Source organism: Zonotrichia leucophrys, chromosome 4, assembly GCF_028769735.1.
Source record: "Zonotrichia leucophrys gambelii isolate GWCS_2022_RI chromosome 4, RI_Zleu_2.0, whole genome shotgun sequence".
Classification (NCBI taxonomy): domain Eukaryota; kingdom Metazoa; phylum Chordata; class Aves; order Passeriformes; family Passerellidae; genus Zonotrichia; species Zonotrichia leucophrys.
Genome location: NC_088173.1, coordinates 35,328,090 through 35,353,696, shown reverse-complemented (window position 1 = coordinate 35,353,696; position 25,607 = coordinate 35,328,090). Strand labels below are relative to the sequence as shown.

Here is a 25,607-nt window from a genome sequence, read left to right as displayed (position 1 = left end):
AAGGAATGAGCAGCAAACATCAACTGCTTGCTCAAGGATTGTGGGGACCCAGGACATTCCTCTGACTGCCCTGGGTGATTCGAGACTCCGGCAAAGGGCTCAGAGACATTGGCATTGAGTCAAAAACATCTGTGCCTTCGATTTTAGCCCATGGAAACAGTGACCAACTTTGTGTGAAGATTTACAAGCCACAAGAGTTTGAGTAGAATGATAGTTAGTTTGTCACAGGGTGAAAAAGTAGAATTTTGGGGTTTTAGAATGGGGGTTCAAGAAGCAAGATGGAGGAATCTGGGTGTGTCCTGTCCTTCTTCTTCTTCTTCTTCTTGTCCTCCATCTTCTGCTGTGATGGTGGCACTTCTGGATTGCTTTAGAGTAGAGACAGACTGCCTAACATAGGTGATAGGTATTGGAAAATTATTGTAAATAAAGTACACTTAGTTCTTACTATAAAAAGTTAACACCACCCCAAGGGCAGTCGCTGTGCCACAACCCAACCTGCTGGACAGATCTCAGCAGGTCAGAGAAAGAATGTGATAGATAAGAAAAAATAAACAACCTTGAAAAGCAGAACTGACGAATCTCAACTTCTTCGGTTGCAGGGCTGGGAAAAAGGACTTTTTAATACCTCAGGGGTCATCTCAACCACAGAAACCCAGGAAAGATGAAAAAGTGTTTGGTAGGCTACTTATTTAGATGGCCAAGCACATCTTGCATTTGGCTTCAGCATCCTGGCCTTGCACTTGTAGCACATCTCCTGTCATATCTGTGACACTCGAGCAGCTCAAAGAGGGAACTTGTGAAACTTCTCAAACTGCCTATCAGGGCCAGGGCCTTCAGCAAAGGAACTCTGAGAGGGAGTGGCTGAGATGGGCTTTGGTCCATCATGGATTCAGAACCATCAGCACTGGGGTGGGGCAGTCTGTGTGGACTTTAACTCCTGCGAATGACCGCTGAATGCCCTCTGCAAAGCTCTCACACTCTCACACCCTCAGTCAAAGTCTTGTGTATGCCCTTAAGGATCTGGCTATCAGGCCAGATATCAGGGTGCGATTCCTGGGGTGTCCTGGGCAGGGCCCAGAGTCGGACTTGATGATTCTGATGGGTCTCCTCCAGCTCAGCATGTTCCATGATTCTGTGATCCAGTAGCAGGTCATGCTGTGTAACTTGCATTACTGTCATGTGTGTGAGTGACAATTATTCTAAAATTGAAATTTCCAAGCCCAGTGCAAAAGTGCTTGAGGTACAACTTCCAGCAAATATTTGCGTGCGATCAAATATACTCTATTTAATTCTAGATCCATAATCAAGATCACCTTTATTAGATTTCAGGAAACCTTTATTGCACTGCCTATTCTTGGGAGAGGTGCCCAAGGTGCTGAGCCCCTGAGCAGAAGCCTAAGTGAAGTAGAAGTAGTTCTCAAATTACCATGGTCCTGCTCAGTTTGTCCCTGTATCTGCAAAAGCATAATGTCCATCTCCCTTTTACCTGCTGGAGCCTGCTAAATAGGAAAATGTGTCAGACATGGGGGAGAGTGTTGCTGTTTCTATTGTTAAAGATTAACAATATCATAACAACATACTAATGCAGACCTGGAAGAATTACACCTCTGCTTTTGCAGAGAGAAGTGCCTGAGTATCTCCAGCCCTTCAGAGTCCAGAGCAGAGGAAGCAAGGAGAAGCATTTTGAAGCTAGGGCTCAGATAATGCCAGGTATTGCAGCTCACTGCTTTGAGATTTAGCTCTGTGCTTGCAACTGGATTAAGGTGGGGTGTTTGGCAAGTCTCTGAATATAGATGAACACTGTGCTTCACATTGGAATGATATCTAAAAATGGCAGCAAAGTATTAGTGCATATATGGGGCAACAGGGCTGGAATTGGTTAACAGTATATAAAAGATTCTACATCCTCAGTGTTTTGAAATGAAGGGATTTTCCTGTGACATAATTGTGTATATCAAAGCTCTAAAAGCTAAGTAATTAAGAGTTTGAATGACAGGCTTACAAGTCCAATGCAAAGCACCCTCTGCAAAGAGATGACATAAACCAGAGGGTGGAAGAATACAGTGTGTGTGTATATGTGACAAAAATTCCCTGTTGGTTCAAGAATAGGTGCTTTGTTTTTCATTAGATACAATATTGGAAATGTGTCATCTTTAATCCATTTCTGTCAAGCTCGGTTGTCAGAAAGAGTGAAATTTCTTTCAAAAAAGACATAGCTGCTAATCCCTAAAAGCACAGTGCAACCACATTCTGGTCCTTCCAGATCTCTAATCAGTGTCTCTTCTGCAAAGATGCCCTAGAACTTTGGAAATTGCCTCATAATATTAATAGAAAAAATTAAAAGTACCCTTTTTTCCCTATTCTTACCTTGAGGAGAGGGACACCTTTTCAAATATTTGTAGCTTTTGTAACGTAGTGTCACAGTTTCATCAATCAACTGAAAGCTCATCAGCTTCTCAGTATGAATTAGAGCTTTAGAAATGATTGATGTGGTGGTCTGTTTTCTTTGAATCCTGTCTTGTAGTGCTTTAAGAGAGTCCCCATATGGTGAAACCTGCAATTTTGAAACAAAGGCCTTTTCCCATTGAGTATGACCAGGTACTCAGAATACTGAAAGGAATCAGTCATAGAACTGTAGTACTTTTTCACAGGAATAATACTATGTGTTAGGAAAAAACTGGCTAACAATCAGATTTCTTTGACAAAAGATGTGAAGTTTGCTTTTTTAAATATGGAATTCATTAGTATTATTGAATAGCCTTATCATATTTCTTTTAACTATAAATGATTTTCTCATACTTGGTTCTTGAGTTTTCAAAGACTTCAGAAGTTACATAAAAGTAGGTACACAATAGAAGACTGGGCATTGTGGAGGTGTTAATATGTGGCAGATTTTTTTGAACCTAAGCATACGTATTTCAGGACCCATTATCTTGTCTTTTCTTTTGATAAAGTGGTTTTAGATTGACTATTACATTCCAAGGAAATTCAACACAGATTATTTCAGTGACAGAGTGGGCAACACTGGACAACTGTTCATCCAGCTGGACAAGATGGAAAAATAAATGTATTCTCAAATGTCCTCTCAGGGAAGAACTGGGTGAGAGGCAGTTTCTGGTGTGCTACACAAATGAATAACCAAACATCAGGACCAGGATAAAGGCATGGAACAGCTCAGCTCTTGGAGCTGATACCTGCAGAAAGAGTTGTAAGTCCAAGTCACAGGTGGCTGAAGGATGTGCAGAGACCATTAACATAAACATTGTTCTGTGATGCTGAACATGTGTGATGTGAAAATCACCTTTAATTGTAGCTGTACAGCAGCCTCTGTGCACTCACCTATGCTGAAACAGACCTTTCATAAAAAAATATTGTTCATATAGGTACTAATCTGTGTTCAGTGACAGCACAACTCTTCATGTACATTTATTTATTGAACACTGGGGTAGGCATAGAGCGTGTTTCTCTAAAAGCTTCCATGAATGTTAATGACAAGGAATATCACTTGTAGGCAGCACTTGTGCCTAGGAAAATACAGAAAAGGAAAGCCAATAAAGCATCATGTAAAAAATATTAGCTTGCTGAAAAGCTTTTTATGGTTTGAATTAATTTTTAGTTCAGCAACACTTGTTAAACCTATAAATAGATAAATAGTCTCTTGCCTTCCTATGGCTTTTTTCCTCTTACAGTGTGCTTTAGAAGTCTTCACATTCAGTGATTTTTATTTTATTATATTTAGTTAACACTGCAGGCACTCTTTCAGAGAACTGCTTTGATAACAGGCTGTTTTATCTCAGTTTCTAGTGTGATAAAAGCCAATTTGGAGTCACTTACTTTATACAAAACAATGCAAAGTACAAGATATTTTGATGATAATAGCAACTTTTAAAAAGGATGACCATCTGCCTTTATTCACTTCTCCTGCTTTCAGTGTCCTTTTGAGCTCCACTTTCCCTATGGAAAGATGAAATCACAGAGATCATTTTCCTGTCAGCTGCGAAAATGTGGTAACCATCTTATAAGACAAACATATGGCTGGGTCTTAAGGGCTTTTTCAAACTGGGAATCCAAATATAGGCTGCCAAGTTGTGTACAGAAGCATCTGCCATGTCAGTTTCCCATCACAACGCCTCCCTGCACCACCAGAAAGCCTGAGCTGGTGCCTGCTCTTTTCCAGGTTGGCATTTTATGGCAAGAACAACCCACAAAAATGTAGAGCTGTGTATCCGAACAGCTCCTTAATCTGAATGTTGATCTGAATGTAGACTCCTTAATCTGAATGTTTTAGGAATAGTTTGGGACAGATGGGACTCATCCATGTAGAGATTTCCAGCAAAATCCCAGTTGTAAGTTGCAGGGTGAGCATGGAAAGACCTGGAAGTTGAGCAATCTCTGTGTGTGGAACAGGGATTATTTTGATATATACTTTAGCCTCATGGCAATGCCATTCACACAGTCCTTATTGGGCAGGCCAGGAAGGATCTATCCATACTCCATCTGGTTTGTTTTTACATTTCCTGACCAAACTGCTGTCTAGTCCCTGTACCTTGCTTTATTTGTGGTCCCTTGGTTCTGATGGTTTCCCTCCTGAAGAGGGTTAAGCAGGAATTGCCACATACATGGGTCTGTAGCAGATCCTCATGCCAACCAGATCATGTTTCCAACTTCAACCACTTGATTTTCCTGCTGCCCAGTGCTCCTGCCCTCCTCCCTTTTGTGAGGAATGTGGTAATTTTTGCCTCTGTGAGCTGTTATAGCTCTTATTGGAGATTGACTTCCTTTGACCTTGAAGGTGGATTTCTGGTATGGGGTGGCCTTGCCCATGCCTTCCTTCCACTGGTGGCTCTGGCAAGTGAGGTCTGCACTTAAGAAAAAAACACAGATGAAGGAATTTGCAGTTGACCACTTACTTCCTCATCAGCCCCTCATAGGAGAAAGACCTGGATATATAGAGCTTAATGAGGCATTTTTCTGTAGGTAACCAGCACAATTATGAGAAAATTCCTCATTAAAATGTTTGTGTGAAGACAACTGTTTTGGTTGAAAATGCGCATGGTGCTTGTGGGCTGAAATCACTGTTGATATTTTTATGTAGGAATGCTTTTATTTTATCTGTGTGGGGCTTTGGGGTTTTTTTGTTTTTTTTCTTTGGGGGTTTTTTGTGCTCTATAAGCAAGGCCTCTGATACATTTATCAAAACCAAGACTGGTGATTTTTATAAACTTTTTTTTTTGAAGCAGAATATGCACCCTGTCCCCGTTCCAGGAAGTTAACTTACTTTTTCTAATTGCATGGAACTTGCTTTAAAAACAGAGGAGGATGTGTAGGAAGGTAAAGGTGCAGGAAGTTAGATTTATTGCTGTTTGTGAGGCCATTTAGCACTGTTCAGAGCAGTTTTAGCTCATCAACACTCCACTGGTGAAACTCAAAATATCTATCATGTTTATCTGAGACAGCCTTCTGCAATGTATCTTCATTTGTTCTTACCTAGTGTTTGCTCTCGCCCTGTATTGGAATATGTATCCCAATATAACCAGTTAGATGGTGCCTAGGCCAGTTCTGACCCTCGCTGCTGGGCCAAAGGCAGCACTGTGGTGTTTTACCCCAGAGATACCTTGGCTGGCGGCAGAGTGCAGCGGGGCACAAGACAGGACTCCGTTTACCTCAGGAGAGAGCTTCTGGCGATGGTGAAGAGAAGGAAGGAGTGGATTCTGCTAGAAGGTTGCCAGATGTTTATTCCATGAGTACAGAGATGTCTGCACTGGGCCACTGCTGCTAACAGAATGGAGGCCGCATGGTCTCATTAACATTTTAAGCTCAGGACAGGGGAAGGGGAGGGGACAGGTGAGCCACCAACCAGGTGAAGGGGCAGGGTCTCAAGGGACTAGGGACACCTATCACACGACGCCTTGCTGGTATGTTAGCCTGATTGACAGGGCACACTCAGCGAGGGGCGAGGGGGAAGGGAGAAGGTAAAACAGGATATTGCAACACACCACAACAGCCCTGTACTTTACTTTTTACCTTACTTTAAAACTTCAGTCATTTACTTCAGGAGCCAAAATTCTTTTCCCCCTCACCCCATGCACTGAATAACCAACTAATAAGCAGGTAGTCAACAATTCCAGAAGTATTTCTTCCACCTAAGCTAACTATTGAATAGGAACTGTGTTGTTAGCAATTGGAATCCCACTGGAAACATGCCTTGGACAGACTTAAAACTGCAGCCATGGCAATCAAAAGATTAATAGATAAGTAATTGATTTTAATAAGTTACTCTCTTGCATGGACTATTTTAAATTTTAAGATTGCTAAAATAAGACGTTGAATAAACACGAAGAGAAGAGACTTGCAGTAGCTGGATTAAAAAAAAAAACAGACAACTGCCTTTTTTCACACATCTAACATTGTCTGAAAAAAAAAAGTTTTAAAAATATTGTGGTTAAGTATTTGAATAAAGAGTACAGAAAATAATTTTTCAAAAATAGATCCTTATTAGCAGTCTGGGTCGGAAAACTAGATATTCACTTTGATTAGGGTTTTCCATTGCGAGGAATAAAAATTTTATTTCACAGGTTGCAAGTTAAAAAATATGGAAAGTGATGTATTTACATTACAAAGATGAAACTGAGTTACAGTGGCTAATAGGATACGTGTAGCAAGTTAGACATTAGAAGAGGGATGTGAACCAAATTTACTAGGTAAATTAACTTTGTTAGAGCACTTGAGCTGGAGCAAAGATAACAGCACCTTTAGGAGACAAACTGCCTGCCTTGCTGGTGTACTCCAGTGTTTCTCTAATGATTATAAAATTCTTTAGGCAAGATTTTTTTCACCAGCCTAAGGGCACCAAAAGGTATTGATAAATGTGCAACAGAAATAGAATGAAAGCTGGACTCAATGCCCTAACTCTTCATATCCTGACACCTGCTGAAACAGTTCTGGTTCTTTTACTCTGCCTTACTGAAATTGTGCTCCTGCATGACATGGGTGCCACTGATTTGCAAAGAAAGCTACTCAGTATTTCCAGGGCTTGAACAACAAGCCCGGAGAATCGCTTAAAAAATAATGTCCTGGAAAGCAAAGTAGCAGATAGAGTCTCGCCAAGGCAAAGGGGAGCTGAAGCTGTCAGCAGTGTCCACCTGAGGCAGTTCAGATATGGACTGAAATGCATTTGGCAGCTCTTTCCTGTGCCACACTCAATTTCACCTTGTGCCCAAGGATTCCACACTGCTTCATACAAGTAAAGGTGAATGGTGTCTGGGTGCAGTCAGGCACTGAACAAGGGGATCTGAACACACTTGTTAGTGCAGAAGGTTCTCTGCTATTTCCAGACTGTTCAGTGTGAGAAAGGAAGTGAGCCTCAGTGATGTACCCAAGGTTATGCCCCAAATTAGTTACAAGATGGGAAGGTGTCACAAGCAGTCCCCTTGTGGGATTGTGGGGCTGATCTTCCTGCCTAAAAATAAAAGAAAGACAGTCCTCTTCAGTGAGCAATTTAAGGCAATTTGTATTAAACAATTTGTTATGAGATTTGATTAAAAAAAAAAAAAACCTTAGTGAAGCTAGACTAAACAGTGTTCTCAGCATAGTGGTCATCCTTTGATGTGATGCCTTAGAGGAGCTGAGGCAGAATGTGCTTTTTCTGTGCAGTTCAATAAAAATAAGGCTGTGAAACATCTTATGATGAAAAAATCCAAAGACTCTCAACATCTAACACTGAACCTTAAAATTACCATACCTGAATGTGGCAGATGAGTCATGTTCATTAATTTTAGCAGCATCTGTGCCCATTTACACCAGCTAAATATCTAGCATTCAATATAAGCAATTTTCTTGTCCCTTTTCAATTAGCTCCATTACAGAAAATCTAATTAAATCATATCTTTTAGCAGGAACCAAGAATTCAAGAGCTAAATTTTTGCATTTAATTAAAACCTCTTCATCTTGAACTGTTAATTTCCTGAAAAAGATATCCAATAGTTTTTCCTCTGTTCCACTTCGCTCTTGAATGAAATGGCTCATTTACTCTGAGTTGGCTCTTGAAGTGTTCACTTAGGCTCTAACTCTGGTGGCAATCTCAGAAGATGATGGGGATCATAGCTGCTTTTCTCCGCACTTCTGGGTAAAATCTCTTCAGATACAGCTTGTGTTTCTTCTGGGCCCACAGAGACATCTGGATGACCATCAGGAAAGCAAAGACGCCAACTAGCAGGGGAAAAGATTCGAAGAAAAGGATCACATTTGTTATTTCAGTGCCTCTTTCTGGAGATGCAGTAGGGTTTATAGAATATTTGCAGTCTCTTTTGTGGGCAGACAACACAGCAGCTCCTCTCAGCCTAGCAGTTGCTGATATATCAGCCCAAGGCTCAGCCTCCCCCTCAGATTTAGCACAGATGACCTTCACATTTGTTAGACACACCCTGTACCACCTCTGACTTCACCATAAATCCATATATCACAAGGCATCCTTGGCCATGGTGCTGTCTATACCCATGACCTCCCTCGACCATACTTCTAGTTAGCTTCTGAGCTACAACACTTCTTTATTTCTACCTCTGGCTCCCAACCATGACTGGGAGAAGTGCTCTAACTCCCTGTGTAGAGGGAGAGCTCGACCCTAAAGCAAGTAGGCAGTAGCTGCCAGATTCAACAAACAGGCACCAAACAGGGGATCATTTTACTGCATTTGCATTTTGCAAATTCATTATCCTTTGATTAATGTGGAGGTGGTTAATCAGAAACATCCATTTGGTGTCCAGTTAAGCTATGTCTGGGACAATTACAGCAAGAATGAGTGTGCTGCATATGTTTCTGCCCCTGCCACTGTAGGGACAGCCCTCCATTGTCCCCAGACTTTCAGATAATCTTCATACCAAAGCCTAAAACACAAGAACATTTCATCTTTTCAAACAAAATTTCAATTTATTTTTTGCATGATGCAGTTTAACCCACTTTTGAAATTCGTACTTTTCCATTTGTAAACTGTGTGGGGCTACTTCTTACAAGTAGTTTTTATAGGTTTCTGTTTTGAAATGGAAAAATAATTTAAAAACTCAATGTTTTGGATAGCTCAGTTCCAGGGACCACATTTTTGTGTGAGTGTTTAGGTCTTCTAAGAATGCAGCAAAGTACTGAGCAAGAGTCTCAGATTTCACAAACCACTTGGAGGTTTATCTCATATGGCAAATTTGATGGCAATATTTCATATACTATAAACTTTTTTTGGCAAATCTTAGATTTCTAGAATTCTCTTCCACAGACACTTTAAATGCTGTCTTCATTCTGTTTCAAACTTACCTGGCAGAGTTTGTGTCATCACCGTGAAACTAATCCAAGACCCAGCCTGTTGCAGAGAAAAAGGCACAGTTAGTTCTATATTTTATGCAAAGCAAAATGGCAAGTTTTCAAAAGCTCCCCATGGAAAAAGAGTGTGGTACTTGTATGGAAATGAGAGAGGAAAAATAGTAAGAAATTAACCCCCCAGTGTGCTGGATGGGGTAAATAGACGGGTGGTAAATCTTTAGATTACTGGGGAGACTGTATGGAGGGAAATACAGACAAAAGTCTATGTGGTAGGGATGTGAGGGAAGCAGAGGGTCTGGTGGAGAAATGTTTGTGGGAGCAAGGAGATTCTGACATACAAAGCATGAGGATGGGTGTGCATAGGAAACTGCGTGGAGGTGTTGCAGATTTTCTGCAGGCAAAAGCTGAAACAGTACCCACCTACCCTTTGCACACTAGCAGAAGAAAGTCATGTACCTCATATGTGTAGTTGGGACAGGATACCAGCAGGAAGAGCCACGTGAAGGGGTTGTAGGTTGGACTTGGAAAACAGGTTCTATTTCCTTGTGAAAGGGGGAAAAAAAGAGTGGGGAAATCAGAACCAGTTTCAGTCCAGGGAGAGGGGAGCTGAGCCTTATCACAGCCTGCCTATGTAACAGCAATCCCCGGGGCCAATGCTCTCAGGGTACAACCTGTTAGAACTAAGTTTCAGTGAAATCTTTTGAGGTAGCAAAAGCTGTATTTATCCCAGTGAGAAAGAACTTAAATCAATTTTTTGGCTCTTTCTGCTTTTAAGCTGAATTAAGCACCTTGCAAGAAATAACATAAGCAGTTTCCTAACCACAGTGCATGAAAACATTCCAGAAAGGAAATTGACTTCTGTGTGTGTAGTTGATCATACTGTGGTATTTTCTTTAATAGGGTGTTCTAGTGGGGAAATTACACTATTAGTGTCTGAAAACATATTTTACTTTCTGGTATAAATTGCATAACCTTTATTCTCATGACACAAAAATGCAGAAACCCCAACCTGTTAAGAGCATATATATACACTGTGTAAGTATTCACAAGTCTGTCTCTGTGTTTGAATATATGCATGTACATCTTTGCCTGAGAATTTTTCTAAAAACTCTGCAATATAGTTTAGAAGTTTTTGAGACTTATTTAAAATTAAATGCATTGATGTCAGTCACCAGCATGCTTTAAAGAACTTCAGCGCTTAAATCCATATTTAAATTGCACTTGTGTCTAATTAAGATAAATTTGCTATAAGTTTTGGAACAACAGCAATGCTACTAATGTTTTCTTGTCACAAATTTTTGAAGGTGTTAGACCAATGGCATGGTTACTACTTCATCTTTCTTTATTCAGTGGCTGTAGGTACATAAATTACTGTATAAGAGCAGAAGATGGATAGGTTAAGGAACAGGAAACAAAGACAGACCTGAATTGGTTTGGTGAGCTAAAGCTACATTGATAAAGTGATTTCCAGCTTCACACATCTGCAAGACATTAAAAACATATTTTCAGTCATATGCCTAAAAGGCTGTGGCAACTGTGTGCAGTGCATAACAAGAACCCTCCCCGTTACAGCTCAGTCTCTGTACTCAGCAAACATGTATTCCAGAAAACAGCCTGTGATTTCTGTCACACACATGAGTGTCCAGGGAACACTGTGGGTGCAGCAGCCTGGTGTGAAAGCCTCTGGCACATCTCCACAGAGCTCTGTGGGGTTCCCATGCCCAGCACAGGCAACATGTTTGGCCCTGGGGAGATTCCCTGGTTCTAAGGAATCCATCAAGATGCTCTTCTTGTTTTTTGGTTTTTTTTTTTCAGAATTTAATCCAAGTTGCAAAGAAGCAGGTGAAAAGCTGACCTCTGGTTTTGTAAAGATGTCACTGGTTAATGTCCCTACTACACGCTTTCAAAGGTGTTCAGCAGAACAGGAAGGGGAAAAAGGGCAATTTAAAAAAGCAGTAATCTCTAAAAGGCAGACTGGTTGAAAGGACAGTAGTCAGGGACTGACAAAGGAAGGGAGCCAGTCCTACTCCTGGTTCTGGAACTCTCTGGTTATGCCATTTCCATCCATAATCAACTTCTCAAAGCTGGTCTCTAATATTTAGGTATTTCAAACCTTTGGTAGCAGTACCATTTCTCTCCATTTGGTTATACAGCCTGCAGCACAGGCTGATTTCAGATTTGCTTCAGCCCTTCAGTACTTCATCAGTTACGACTGCTAAAAAATGAAAATCAATATTTGCCCATATTTAAAATGGGAACTGGTAGGAAAATCAGTTTAAGTTCCTGAAGAAGATAACCTGTCATCACAACTATATAATTTTATGGTTTTCATTTTTTTCCCCTACTCTGTGAAGAAATCTAAAACGGTGTATGCAGTTCAAGCTCAGGCCGAATTGAACTTTTTTTATTAATTTCTGGGTTTGAAGGATGATTTGGCCTCTCAAATTGAAAAAATACAGTGTTAAAATTTGCATTTTCTTATATAATTTTTAATTCTATAACTTGCAAGGGTCAAAAATGTTGAAGAAATTAAAATTAAAAGGAAAATGTTAAAACCTAGAGTTGTTAAAAGTGTGAAGTTACAAAATTAATACAAAAAAGGAATAATTTCAACTGTCATTTTAAAGTCAATTCTGAAAGTCATCCATAACAAATTTCTTTTGAAGCAAATCGAAAGGAATATGTAATTTCATTTTATATTGAAATGTGCTATTACCTGAAAAAACATTGTAGATAGAAGAATTGTTGAAGAATTTTCTCCATTTTGGCAGAGATTTTTGTGGAGTTTGTTTGGAAGATTTAAATCAGGTTTATTCATAAATAGATTGTTATTAGCTGTTATTCTGCATGGATAGGGAGTTACAGTTCAAGTCCTGCTGTCCTTTTAAATTCTTTTAATTCCAACTAACTGACAATCCTCTACTATAAATACCAGATGTAAAACACTAAATAGCCAGAAAATTAAATTCCATTATAAAATACCATATCAGAAGCTATAACTCTAAGCATAGCAGTGGACGCAATTTTAATTTACATACTTCCAATTATGAGCTGGGAACGTGATTTGTTTTTTCTGATTAGTATTATTTTAAAGAAATAGGTTTTGTGGTTAGAAGTGGTTTTGAAAAACTCTATAGCTAATGAGATGCCTATAGTATTGTAGAGCAAGAGATATTCACACACTATAATTAACCCCTACTAATTCTAAGTGAAACAAGCTAAAGGCATTTCTGCAGGGATTTTTATTGGCTTACCTTTGACTCTGCAGCTGCATTCTGCTGTGATTAACTCTTGTGTCCCTCTTTAGGCATGTGACTGTTAATGTTCTACATGCTAAATTTAAGCTAGTCCTCAGTTTATCATATATAAAATATGGGGCAGGGGGAAACAGCAGAGAAAAGCTGCAGCTATTGACAATTATAAAATATTGAAGCCTACACACTGTTTCCCCTCTTTATATTCCAAGTGTACCCTATGAGAAAAACATCCCTACAAAGCTTAATTTCTCTAAATATGAGAATCTTCCTGGAGGACCTGCAGAAATTCTTCATATTACTCAGTACTGTTGTTTACAGCAGCTGTAGATGTATACACTTAAATCAGGATGTGTAATAAAGACAAGACTTAAAAGAGGGTAAAAAAAAAAAAAAAAGAAATCTTCCAAATATTTTATTCATATGTTTTAGAAATCTGTGAAAAAAGCTCAAATTATTTTATTTGGTATGTTGATATTTTAAATTCTTTGGGAATCTACCAAGACAAGATCTCAAAGGGACAGGTCTTGAGTTTCCATGGGTAGGGAGCTCTCAAAAGAGCTGCAAGAATTCAGAGCCTAGACCAGGTGCTGATGCAGACCTTAAGGGGATTGACGTATTTTATAGCAAACACCCCCAACAGGACTCATCCCTTTGCTTGATGTCAGCATTTTCCTTGCAGGGCACGTTCCACTGGTGCAGGGAAGGGTGTTTCAAAGGAAAAGGAAGCTTTCTCTATGTACTGAATATTCAGGCAAGCAGTTGGCTTGGGGTCAAACACCCCCTGAGCCTGGGAAGGGTGCACACAGCAGGGTCTGGGTGTACTGCTGGCTGCCAGTGCCACAGCCTCCTGTCTCTGCAGTACTGGGCTATTGCTTTTGGTCTACAGCATCATGGAGTGTATGAACTTCTTCATAGAGGCATTTTTCTTGTACCTTGTTAGAGCGAGAAAAGCTGAGAACTGCATGGACAGACCCAGAGACAAACACTGCCAAAACTGTGACCTTTAAGGGTCCTGTTTTACAAAAGCATTTAGATATTGCTAACGAGTTTATGGATGTTTTTCTGAATAGTGTTTGCCTGAAGGAGCCTAGACATATTATTGTCCCATCACCCTGTCATATTTCTGGAAACTGATCTGTATCTGATTTTCAAAGAGGATGCTTTGGCTCTGGCTCAGCAGTTCCAGAGGACAGAGAAGATATACATTTCCATGATAACTTCTTACCAAGCCTCTGGCTCGCTATAAAGTTATGTTCAAACAGCAGGTTGGGTATTCTCAGTCATCCTTCATCAGCTACACTTTCCCTTGGTTTATTCCAATCTGGCAGTTTATTTCTATCATTTTTAATAGCTGTTGATGTAAGTTATTCAAGGTACTGAACTATTGCAAAGTCTGCTTGATACATAATTCTTCAGTGTTTTAAAAATGACAAGGTTCAGTCTGTCTAAATATTAGTGTTCTAACACAATTACCAGTAATAATAATGCTGATGATATTCTCACAGCTCTCAAATACAGTACTTCAGTTTAAACTCTGTGTACATAAATATTAGTAGAACAGTCTGACTGAGAAGCCTTAATAGATTAGTACTGAATCCAGTCAAACTACACAAGGCTGTGGACATGGACTTCTGCAATACTGCATTTTGTTAGATTGTGAGTTAATCCTATTCCATCATCATAAATAAAACTTCATTTTTGTACATACCAGAAAAGCAAGAGCAGCATAAGAAACTTGTTTGTGGCCAAATGCTAGAAAACAGAATGAAATTATAAATTGCATTTTACGGTATGCACATGGTTTGCTATGGATGAAATTAATCTAGTGCTGAGGAGCAGAAATGCTTCTTTCCTGACAGGCTCTGCAGAGAGATCGGATATTATCACACACAATATGAAGACAATACAACCAGTAACAGCACTCTAGAAATGCCAGTTTTACACCACTGATCTCAAGGGAGTTTTCACCCAACTTTTTTTAGTATTTGCCAGCTTCATCTATCCAAGTGTTTTGTCAAAGCAGCTGGTGGTGGTGAATCCCTTGAAAACGCAAGGAGAGGAGTGGAGTCAGTGTCAAAATGAGGCTGAGAATTGCAGCCTTACCCATAGACCCTTCTACTTCCACAAGCAGAAAACTCAATGCATAACCTAGCCATTACCTTCTGTTTACTTTAGTAGTGAGGCAATGGTGAGGCTTTACTACACAGCCACTACCTTCTTCACAGCCGTGCAGGAAATACATTTAATATTTGTAAATTTTACCTGCCATCTGGCTGCCCCCTCCTTTTTCTGGTTGTCCCCAAACCAGTGTAGGGCTCTACCATGTTCATGTCCAAAGGTTTACAATTCCCAGGTAAACCTTGGTCATGGCTGGGGGACACAAACCACGTGTACATACCTGACTTGCCTTGGCTATGTCTCATCAAGCCTTTACTTTTGAGAACTCCCTTTTCCTGGCTGGCCCAGGACCTCTCTGTGGTGCCAAAGGCATTTTAAAGCAGTGGCAGGCAATTAGAAATATTTCTTCTGGATGCTTCCTCTTTTGTGTCTTGAACAAAGAGCTTCCCCTATAAAGAAGCTGCACTTATTGATTTGATAGCCCAGGCTGCTAAAAACTGTGTCTAGGGAGTGTCTGCATTGTTTGCAGCATTGTTATCAAAGCCACACCAAATCCAACTGTCATTTAATGAATCACATAATTTTGAAACACAACTTTTGTATTTTGTTGGTGCTAGTTTGAAAGAAAAGCAAGTGTCATCTACGAGAAATTTTTGATTGAAAAAACTTAGCAATTTAACTAAGTGTGAATAAAAATGGCAAAGCAAAGGCTTTTTCTCCAAAGTTCATGTATAAATCTGAGATACAGAGGAAAAGAAAGACTAAGGTATAACAAGGAAAGTAAGGTAGCAGAATATGAAACCTATGCCAATTATTCTCAAAAGAAGCAAAAGTGCTCAGAGAAAACAGAAAAAAAACATGAAGAAACAGCAGTGCAAAAATAAAATATGATGAGAGGGAACAAAATGATGGATGAAATCCAAAACTTTAAAAAAAAAATCTTTGTGTTATCAGCAGTATGTAATGGATTTTTACTGGTTTCTCAGAGAAAAAAAAAAAAAAAGCTTAATTTTCATGAAAAGGGTGTATCTTTAGCAAATAAATATCTCCTCCAAGAAAATGCAACCAGCTCACCAACTCTATTTCTCTCCTGACTTCTTTAGTACAGTTGTTGTGAAGATGAGCAAAATATATTGATCTTTGTGTTTTCTCTGCTTGTCCAAAATGTTGTGTTCATAAACAGGACAGCGATTGACCATTGCTGAACAGGCACAAACATTCAGTGGCACAAAGCAGAGTTGCTTCCAACACAACAATCTTCCTCCTGACAGGGAGCAAAGACTAATTTCTGGCTGGATCAGCCATATGATTTAATGTGGGACCCATTTCTTGATTTTGGAGAACTGCAGGTTACACAGCAAAGACTTTTCCAGAGCGAGTTTGTCAGTTTTTGTGTCCTGCCCATACCTACATGGCGGCGTGTACCGTGGGTGGTTGATGTAGTATGCAATCCAGGATGTGAATCCCCAGTAAAAGGCACAGCCCTGGAACAGACAGATAATTTTTTTGAAAGGGCAATAAGGAAGTGCAAACTGTAACTTTCAAAGTATAAATTCTGCCAAGTGCAAAACCTGAGACCATTGAAAGGCTTTGCAGTTGCTTGTGAGCCTTAGAATATATATTTTTCTAAGTTGCTGTGAAGGCAGTAAAAAATAAACTTGGGATATAGTGTAGATATTTTTATTATTTTGTTGTTTTATTCCTGTGGTAGGAATTGGCACTTGTCTTCTCCTTTTTTGATTTTACTGCTGAAGATCACATTTCTATGAGCAGTGCTATTAAAAATCTAGGGCTGCTTAACACAGCTGAGCTGTTACTGTATCTGAAATTTGGCATTTCCAAGCAAGATAGAGCAAGAAAAACAGAACACTAAACCAGACAAAACAAGAAAAAGTGAAGCCCTGTATCATAGCCATGTGTTAATCTCCTTCACCAGAATCCTAAATGTTTAAAGGGAGGGTCTTTACATCACACTGAATGGAATGGGGGGTGATACAAAATGGCCAAGATAGAGTGTGTAAAAAAAAAGAAAAGAAGGCCTGTGAGTAATGACACACTGTTGAAATTCAGGAGGCTTTGGATGAGAGAAGACCTGGCCAGTCCAGTATCTTCCTGCCTGACGCCTCCATCTATAGAAGGAAAATGGTTTTTTCCTACTTGTAATTTGATTTTCACTCCCTAGCACCAGGCTGTTTCTTGCTCTGTATTTATACCGCACCAAGGAAGCAGTGTATGATTTCTGTCAACACTGCTAGATGTTGCAGCAGCAGCTATCACCATAAAATAGTACAGAGTCTGAAAAATAACCTGGACTTGACAATCAGCCCCTTGGGTGAATGAGTCAAAGTGGTCATTTACATGCAGGAGCAAAAATGGACATTGATTTCAATTTATGTCCTTGGGGACATGATCCTGAAATCCATCCTGTTATCTGTATTTTAACTAAACATAATTCCTGGAGCTACAAAATAAATTAATTTTTATTTCCCTATCTTCTTCCAAGGACTGCTTTGATATGAGGATATTCTCAATTACACAAGATTATAAAAATATTGTCACCTTTATCATATTTTTCAGAGGAGTGTGCCCTTCCGAAAACTTGTGAACAAATAATGTCTCCAGAAGATGCCTGATGTAGTGTAAACAGTGACAGAAGCAGGCCAAGCTGCAAGAGACAGAAAAAAAAGGAAATTAAGGTAAGTGAAAGATTGTTTTTATTACTTCAGGGTTAATGTCATGAAAGGAATAAGAACTAATACTCCAAAACTGCAGAGTCACATTAAAATTGTGGGATTTAAGATATTGTCTTAATTGAAGCATCTGGAACCAAAGATTAATGGAATAATTTTCAGTGTTAGACAAAGTTGCTTGCATTTTGCAGGGATGCAACTTATTTTTACTAGCCTTGAAATAAAAAGAGCTCCTGGAGCTCTGAATGTGATACACAGTCCTGACAAGACATTTAGACAGGACAGCTGCGTGTACAGCCAGGCGTCTGACGCGCCTTTCCAAAAGATGTCTCCCACGTTTTAAGGCCACCTTAATGCTCCTGTAGGATGTGTCTGACATTTAAAAACATTCTGAATGTCTTCTGAATGGTTTCCTTGTCCTTTGCCAACTCAAGTAGCTGCATGGAGGTAGCTTGTGTTTCATTTCCTTGTGGACGCAAAATGAGATTTTGTTGTGAGTTAATCCATTCTGATGGCTTTTTTGTTGCCTGTTATAAAGAAATGAGGCAATTGTGGTAGAAATTATTATATTGATTCTCTTTTGAGGAAGATTATGAAACAATAACAGGCATTGCTGATTTGCTTCTGAGAATGAGCTGCAGCTCCTAGTGATTGAGTTTCAGAAACAAATGTCAGGAGTGATTCCTGATGGCATTTTATCTTGGTTACATTTACTGTACTACCATAGCCCTTCTTGCTGCAAACCAATTACAAGACATAAATGAAAAGTGTTTTTCAGCATGTGAATTCTCAAATAATTTTATTATGCTTTGTGTATGGTAGGTAAAGTCAAAGATTAAACAATTTCAAAGTAATTAAACCAGAGAGAGTTGAGCTAAGAGAATTTCGAACAATTAACGACTTATCCAAAGCCTGGAGCAAATTTCCAGCTTTGCTGGAAATTTTAAAATTAATTTGGCTTAGGATGGGGACCTCAGATGAACCCATTAAGGAGTGGTCACTGGCAAGATTCTGCCCAACCCTTGCCCACCTAAAAGAAGGCAAAGGCATTGCAGGTTCTTCTGTGCTGCCAGAAACTCTCTCCTTTTAAGCATATGCACAAGAGAAGGAAGACAAGTATCTTACAGCTCTGGATTTGAATTCAATTATTCTGTGTTCTCATTCCCAGCTCCACTAACTCCCTTAATGTCTCTCCAAGTGCCTGTTCCTCCATCTGTAAATGGCATTATTACTCACTGTATTTCTCTGCTGTGTACCAGTTCCCCTGATTCTGCAGTCACAGTTTGGAAAAAGTGTGTGGGAAAGCTGTACAGTCCTTGAGCCTCCTAGGTGCCTGTCTATCCTCCTATAAGTGGTCCAGGCTTTCCTTGATCACTTGTCACCCTTCTGCCAGGCACTAATCACCCAAAATGGGGACAATTCCACTGAAGGAAAGTCCCTTTAAGTGTGAAAGTTCCAGTCTGCCTGGTGCATTCTACCTCCGTCCTGTGGAGATGCTTCTTTTGAGTTTCTTGACCTGACTCATGACATGCACACTTGTGGAATTTCCTCTTTCCTGTGCCTAGGTGGGAGCTGGTTTGGGGTAGTTATCTTCTGTGCTGTTTGCTGATGCTGCTCATCTCAAGAGCAGGAATGGGAGAGGGGCACCTGAAGTCTTGTCTTCTCTGTCAAGCATGACTTTGGGTTACTACCCACTGAGATTATTATTTCACTTTCTGACTTGATGTCAAAATATTTGAGGAAAACACTGCATCTCCATGATGATCCATTGCTGGGATCCCATATTTGGTCAAGCTTGTGAGTGCTGCTAAAATGACCTACAGGTATTGGTAATAACTGAATCTGACATGATGCAGGCAGTCTCATACTCCCTGTAACATCCTCAGCTCTGGAATTGCCATCTCCATCCCTTTGGTTTCTCATGATCCAGGAAGATAAAATAATTCCCACAAATGTCACTTACTGAACCACTGGGTGGCGGAAGTTCTTCCTGCTTTCCACTTGATCATAAATAGTCGAGAGGCGAATGTAGAAGAGCAGATATATGAGAAGAGGCCCGGTGTATTCTGTTAGAAAAAACTGGAAATGAAAAATAAAATAGCTGTGGCAGAGTAGAAAATTATATCAGGAAAGTTGTGAGAGAAAGAATACCCCTATCCACAACCCCTATTCATCCTTCAAATTACTTTTGGCTTCATTTTCAGGATTTAAATGACACATAAGAGATTCTTCTGCAGTCTCTTTAGCAAAGGAGTAAAATCCATCTAGGAAATGAGAGATAGGTTTCTGTGCAGAACATTAACCCAGTCACGAATGCTTCATGGAAGGTGGTCAAAATCACAGTTATCTCCTCTTTATATTTTTGGCTGTGCCATCAAGTGCCTATTTGGAATCTAAATAACACTGAGAAACAAGGCCAAGAAACTGAAGGCAGCTTGCTTTCTGCCAGTGCTTTTTGCAATTAAGTGGTACACCAGTTAAAAGCCAACCAGGCATGACAGAAACAAACACAGCTTTGAATCCTGGTAGCTTGCAGAGTCATCCGGAAGGGAGGCTATCATTGCTTGAAATTTGGTGGAGGATGGAAGAGCAGGACCAGCCTGCATGGTGCTTTGAGCTCTTTCTTGGTCACTGTGTGGTTCTCCTCACTGTGCAGGCACCAGCAGAAATAGCCTGTGGTGGGCAGACTGGAGAAAATTACCCTACCATGACAAAAACAAAGAAGAAACCATTTCATCTCAGCATTGTCACCCCTGCTAGGCACACAGAGCTGAGGGGAGGGGCAGGGAGAGAAGGCAGAGTCATGGAGATGACATGAGCCACCCTCAGTTTTAAACTCTGACTTTGATTTGGTACAGTCTGCATTGCTTTTTCATTGCTTGGGGAACATTCTTAAGCCACACACAAATGGAAGAAGTAAAATTACATTAGAGTGATGAGAGATCTAGATTTGATCACCATCACTGACCACTGCAGTGAATCCCAGAATAAAATGGAAGTGGTGTGGTCCTACACATTTACAAGGACAGGCAAATCTTATCTCAAGTGCTTATCATTGCTTCAGGGAGAAAGACTTATAACTGTTGGGTTATTTGGCTTTATGGTGTCTATATGCACTGCTGTAGAATTGTAATGAATAAACACCTGTGGCTTAAGGAAGCAACATTAACTTCAGACCACCTTGTACAGAACTAGTATTTGGCTCCCCATCAGGCTGTTCTTCTAATCACTCTTTGGAAGAACATTGAAAGAGAAAGGTTTTCCTACAGGAATATCTAGCAATTACATTCCCTTTTCCTCTGTTACAGGGGGAAACATTTTGAAATTTTATCCATTCATAGCGGGACAGTCTCCAAAAGTAACAACAGACTTAAGTGTTCTCTACCAGGGGAACATCAAATTCCCTTTTGTTCAAGTGACACCATGACTCCTGTGCTCCATTTAGACTCTGCATGATCCCAAGAGCAGGTGTGTGTTTGTGTGTGTGCAAAAATATTTAATCCAGGAGTGCAAGAGCACTCATAGTGGGATACCTCACAGCCAAGGGCTTATTAGAATTTTGTCCTGATAGCAGTTGTATGGATTTGTTCCAAAATGTGAGCCCACTGTGTTTGGCACGCTGCAGACACTGTAAGGGATGGCCTTTTCTATTTAAACCTAACAGACTAAATCTAGACTATGGTGGTGTAGGGGACAGATGTGCAGGTAATGTGGTCTGAGCTGGTCAGGGGAAGAGCCTGGAATGAGCTGCTTTGTTCAGTGGAGCTTTTTCTCTCTGCCATGAGCTGCACCACAAAGTACATCCGTGACTGCCAGCTTTCAACATCTGTTTGGCACAAGCACATTGCAAGGCTGCCAGGAGGAGTTTGGCAGGACTTAGCACCAAGTTGTGTTTACTTGTCACTGCACCAAGTGCTCCCCCCCTTACCCCCTGACTGATTTCAGATGCTGAAAGGAGAAGGAGAGTTTCAAGATTTAGTAAAAAAAATCTCTTTTCAAAAGTCAAAGCTCCAGACACAAGATAACAGAACCTTTGTGATGGGGTTTGATGTAGGAAGGGGAGATGCATGAGTGCAACTCAGAGAGCACTCACAGAGCTCTTGAGGTGGGGTTTGTGGCGGGAGCAGCATCAGGGTGGGGACAGGGCTCAGCCTTGTCTGTGTGTCTGTCACATCACCCATGTGGAGGCAGTGGTGCAGGGTGAGCCCGGAGATTTGCAATCACTCTGGGCAGGCAGGACTGTGTTTGCCTTGGTCATAACTGAGTCACACTAGCACATAGTTAAGATCAGTAGCATTCTGTTTTAGAGGATGAGGCTCAATTTGCTGCAGTAATTTTTGCTGTCCTTTAGTTTAGGTAAGTTTCAGATTCTTTGCTTCTGTTGCATCTGCCATGCTGTGATCACTGCTCTCACTCTCTGGCCTACTGATTTGTCATAAATGAAAAACAAGTTTCAGAAAGGCAGGCAAAGAAAATGCTAAAAATTCCCATTAATTCAAGCAGATCAACAGGAAAGCAGTCTTAAATTAACACAGCATAACAATTATTGGTTCTACCCACTGGCAATCAAGGGCAAGCACCATTCTTTTACTATTGATTCTCAATGATTATAGGCAATTAAGCCTAACTAGAATCTTCATACTCATCCTATAGCTGACTAATTGCTGGGCTTGGGGAGTTACTTGTTGTGTCAAGGATCAGTTCAACCCATCATTTTTATAGGTGCTCAAAATTAGTAATCCCTGCTGACACATTCTGGGGAAAAAAAAAAAAAACGTATTTTAAACAAAGGCCTGAAAGTAATAACATTGTAGCTTGCTGTTTCTTAAAAGGAATATAATTTTATTTTTTTGAAAAGTGGTCATTTAAAACACAGAGCACATTTAGAATTGTAGAATTGTAAAAAGAAAAAAGGAAAAACAAACAAACAAAAACACCAAACCCCAATATTTAGAAGAATTTTTTTTTTTTTTGCCATCTTATGGTCCTGCCTAGATTATTTTGATGTATTGGGTGCAACCAAATGTGGTGATCCATAATAAACACAAATATATATTCCTGGAGTAGCAGTATGTCTCTATAGCAATGAGCATATCTCAATAGGATTTAACTTTTGAGCTCATTATTAACTCTTTGAAGAGAGAAAATAAGAGATTGTCTTTTTTTTCCACTTCTGTACACTCTTCTTCAAATCTTGCACAGTGTCCCATTCTCTTACCTTCCTTCTCTCCTCTCCAGTGTCTGTCATTATATATATACTATGCAGACCTCTTATTCTCAGTAACATAGAGAAAGTGCTCTTAAATGAAAGTATTCTGGAATCAAAACTCTCCCCAGCATGGTCAGCATACAGGGTGCTAAAATTAGGCTTCTTTAATAATCTCAGTTATCAGTCCTCAGAGATATGATTCAGTAACACCTAAACTGGAAATATCTACTATGTAAACATCAAAACTGAGATCCAAAACCAGCCAAAAGAGAGCTAAGTAGGAGTTTCCATCATCCAAGAGATGATGGAACAAAAGGTGAAACAATACAGGAGAGCTAATCTGCAAATCAGCAAACCATCTTGCATAAACCAGATTGTACCTGCTTCTTTTATCTCTTATCCAGCCCATTGTGCCAGGAACACCTTGCTGAACAGAGAAACAGCCAGGAATTCAAATCCCAGGCCTTGTGAGGTATATTTAGGGAGGTATGGATGCTGCAGAGGTGAAAGGAGTTCTTTAAGGATATTGGAAGGATTTTCTGGCTGTTTGGGCTGACGTAGTGCCTGACGCTGTCCCAACAGGTCTGCCAAAGAGAGTGGAAAGGGTTTTGGTGTGAGTTAAAGTCCCATGTGTACTGGCTGGGAAAAGGTGGGACAGGACAAAAGCAAGTTGTAAACACAGGTAGTGGAGTGGAGGCAATCTGAAAAAAGTCCAACCAATTCTTTATAAATGAACTGCCCACATATTAGTATCTTCACATGAGGGTATAGCTAATTCCTCTCTGTAATGATTATGGCCTGCCCTTTCTGTAACATCACACAACATGCCCTATCTTGTTGCCTTTTGGCATAGGCTCACATTATCTCATTTACGACAAGCAGCAGAGCTGAGGAAAGGCCATAGAGCCTCTTCCCCACTGATCCCTTTCCTGCAGCTCTTTCCATGCCATGTAGGGCCAGTTTCCCAGGCACCAGTGCTGCTTGTGATGCTTTCTCCTCCACTGCCCATGGGATGTCAGGGTGGAAGCATGGGGCATGGGATGAGGGTAATGCCTGCAGCAAGGACAATGACTTTGGGTCACTGTCTGTAGCCCTCAGCCCAGCAAGAGAGGCAAAACAGCTCAGCCATGTCCTGGGTGACTCTGATGGAAAAGCAGCTGCAGTATATAAATTATCTAATGCACAGGGTTAGCTTCTCTGATAAATGTGAGACAAAGGCATAGCTGCAGGTCTGGGCCAAGGTCAGGCTGGCACAGTACATACTGCACAAAGAGGAGGATCTCCTGCTATCAGACAGACAGACAGACCATTGCTGTGTGTGAGTGTACAGAGCACAGCTGGGATTTCAGAGAAACCCAAGAGAAATAGGCAGTTAAATCCTCCCAAGTCCCCAGATCACTTTAAACTCAGCATATAACTGCCTTAGACTCCTTTTACAATCCCAGCCCTAAGTACTCTTAAGCTAATGATCATTAAGAAAAATTATTAATTTCTAGTTTAATTTCTACTTCATACACTTTGTTACCTCATTAAAGGCCATATAGTTACCTGGGGATGATAATGGCATAATTTTAGCACCTCCCCTAAATCTTCACTTTTGTTAACGTTTTGTATTTTCATGTTTGCAAAACTCCACAGCAGCAGCAATTTTGCATCAGGTAATGCAGTTTTTAAGGCCTGCTTGAATATTCAATTACTTTTTGTTCCAGCTCTCATGGAACTGACTAATCCATTCTACAAAACCTAAATTGTGCATGGAGAGGCACCTGAAACTTCCCTTGTCTGTGCAGATTTTGTAGGGACTCAGTGTCTATGAGTATTTCAGGCTGCTGGTCAGTATTTACTGCAAATACCAGAGACAGGGATGGATTTGCTGTAGGATTTTGTAGGCAAATTGCAGGTGACTCTGGCCAGTTTCAGGAGCTGGGGAGTGAACAGTGATGGATGCTGCTGGTCCCTGAGTCAGGCCTGTGAAATAAGGGAGGTGAAATCCCAACTTCCTCTTCCCTTCTAAGACTGACCTGTCTGAAACCATGGCATCAGACCACTTCTGGTCACTTATGCTCAACATTCTTCCATGAGACTACAAGTAATTTCATGTTTCTTACTCAAAATGGAAAATTGTTGCAAATTAACAGATGTTATTCTCATGCATACACATTACATGTATGTTGTATGTGCTTGTACCTATACATATTCAGTGAAGAATTCAAATTCTGTTTGCAACCAAACTCCAATGTGAGTTCAGATTTGCTGCCATATCTTTCCAGGTCTTTGACAGCATTTTGAAATCTGCCTTATAATGTGCATCACTTTAAAATGTATAATTGTCATCTGCTATGTAGATATGTAAACAAAGTAATGCTTTTTAAACACCTGGTAATTGTAAATAACCTTATCTGTGCTTTCATCCAGAAGCCTCAAAGCACTTTGCAAAGTGGAAAATGCTGTTACTTTCTTGCCAATGTTTTGAAAGCTGAAATACAGAGAAATTCAGGGACTTGTCCAGGGCAGTGGCTTGGGTGAAGGGACACCTGGTCCTCTCAAACACTGGTTCAGTCTCTGGTTCTCTGTGCTGAACACTGGTTCACCCTGTGGTTCACTCTTCTCTGTGCTCTCCTCACACCCTGGATGGGGTCAGGCAAAATTCTCCATAAAAAATAATTGTGCCAGGCTTATGCATTCTAGAGGGACTAGAACTGCTCAATTTGCATAGATTGACAAAATGTCAACCTCCCTAGTTCCTCTGAATACAAATAGGAAAATGTCTACATTTGCCAGCTCTGTACATCAGGCAGCTCTTTGTTCCTTAAGTAACAGGAAGGGTTTAAGCATAAAATTATGTATAACTGAAAGAAAAATTTTGTTCTGTTTATGTTCACTGAATTCCCCCTACCTTCTTTTTGCACTCAAAGGGGTGAAAACTCAAGGGCATCCCTATAAATACTTAGACATAGGTCTTTCAGTCTTTACTTTGCTTAACAGTAACTAGAACCCTCAGAATTAATTTTTCTAGCAGCTCTCTAA

The 25,607-nt window shown here is 40.2% G+C and overlaps 1 protein-coding gene across 1 annotated transcript in view; it reads right to left on the bottom strand.

The window, feature by feature from the left end:
* Window positions 1-8,080: 8,080 nt before the first annotated feature.
* TECRL (trans-2,3-enoyl-CoA reductase like) overlaps window positions 8,081-25,607 on the bottom strand; it is a 56,821-nt gene continuing 39,294 nt past the window's right edge. Inside the window, exons 5-12 of the mRNA XM_064712327.1 lie at window positions 19,335-19,450; window positions 17,241-17,346; window positions 16,093-16,165; window positions 14,272-14,315; window positions 10,730-10,787; window positions 9,763-9,848; window positions 9,301-9,346; window positions 8,081-8,208 (exon numbers count right to left, since the gene is read on the bottom strand). Coding sequence (XP_064568397.1) covers window positions 8,081-8,208; window positions 9,301-9,346; window positions 9,763-9,848; window positions 10,730-10,787; window positions 14,272-14,315; window positions 16,093-16,165; window positions 17,241-17,346; window positions 19,335-19,450 — 657 coding nt within the window. The remainder of the gene's footprint in view (window positions 8,209-9,300; window positions 9,347-9,762; window positions 9,849-10,729; window positions 10,788-14,271; window positions 14,316-16,092; window positions 16,166-17,240; window positions 17,347-19,334; window positions 19,451-25,607) is intronic.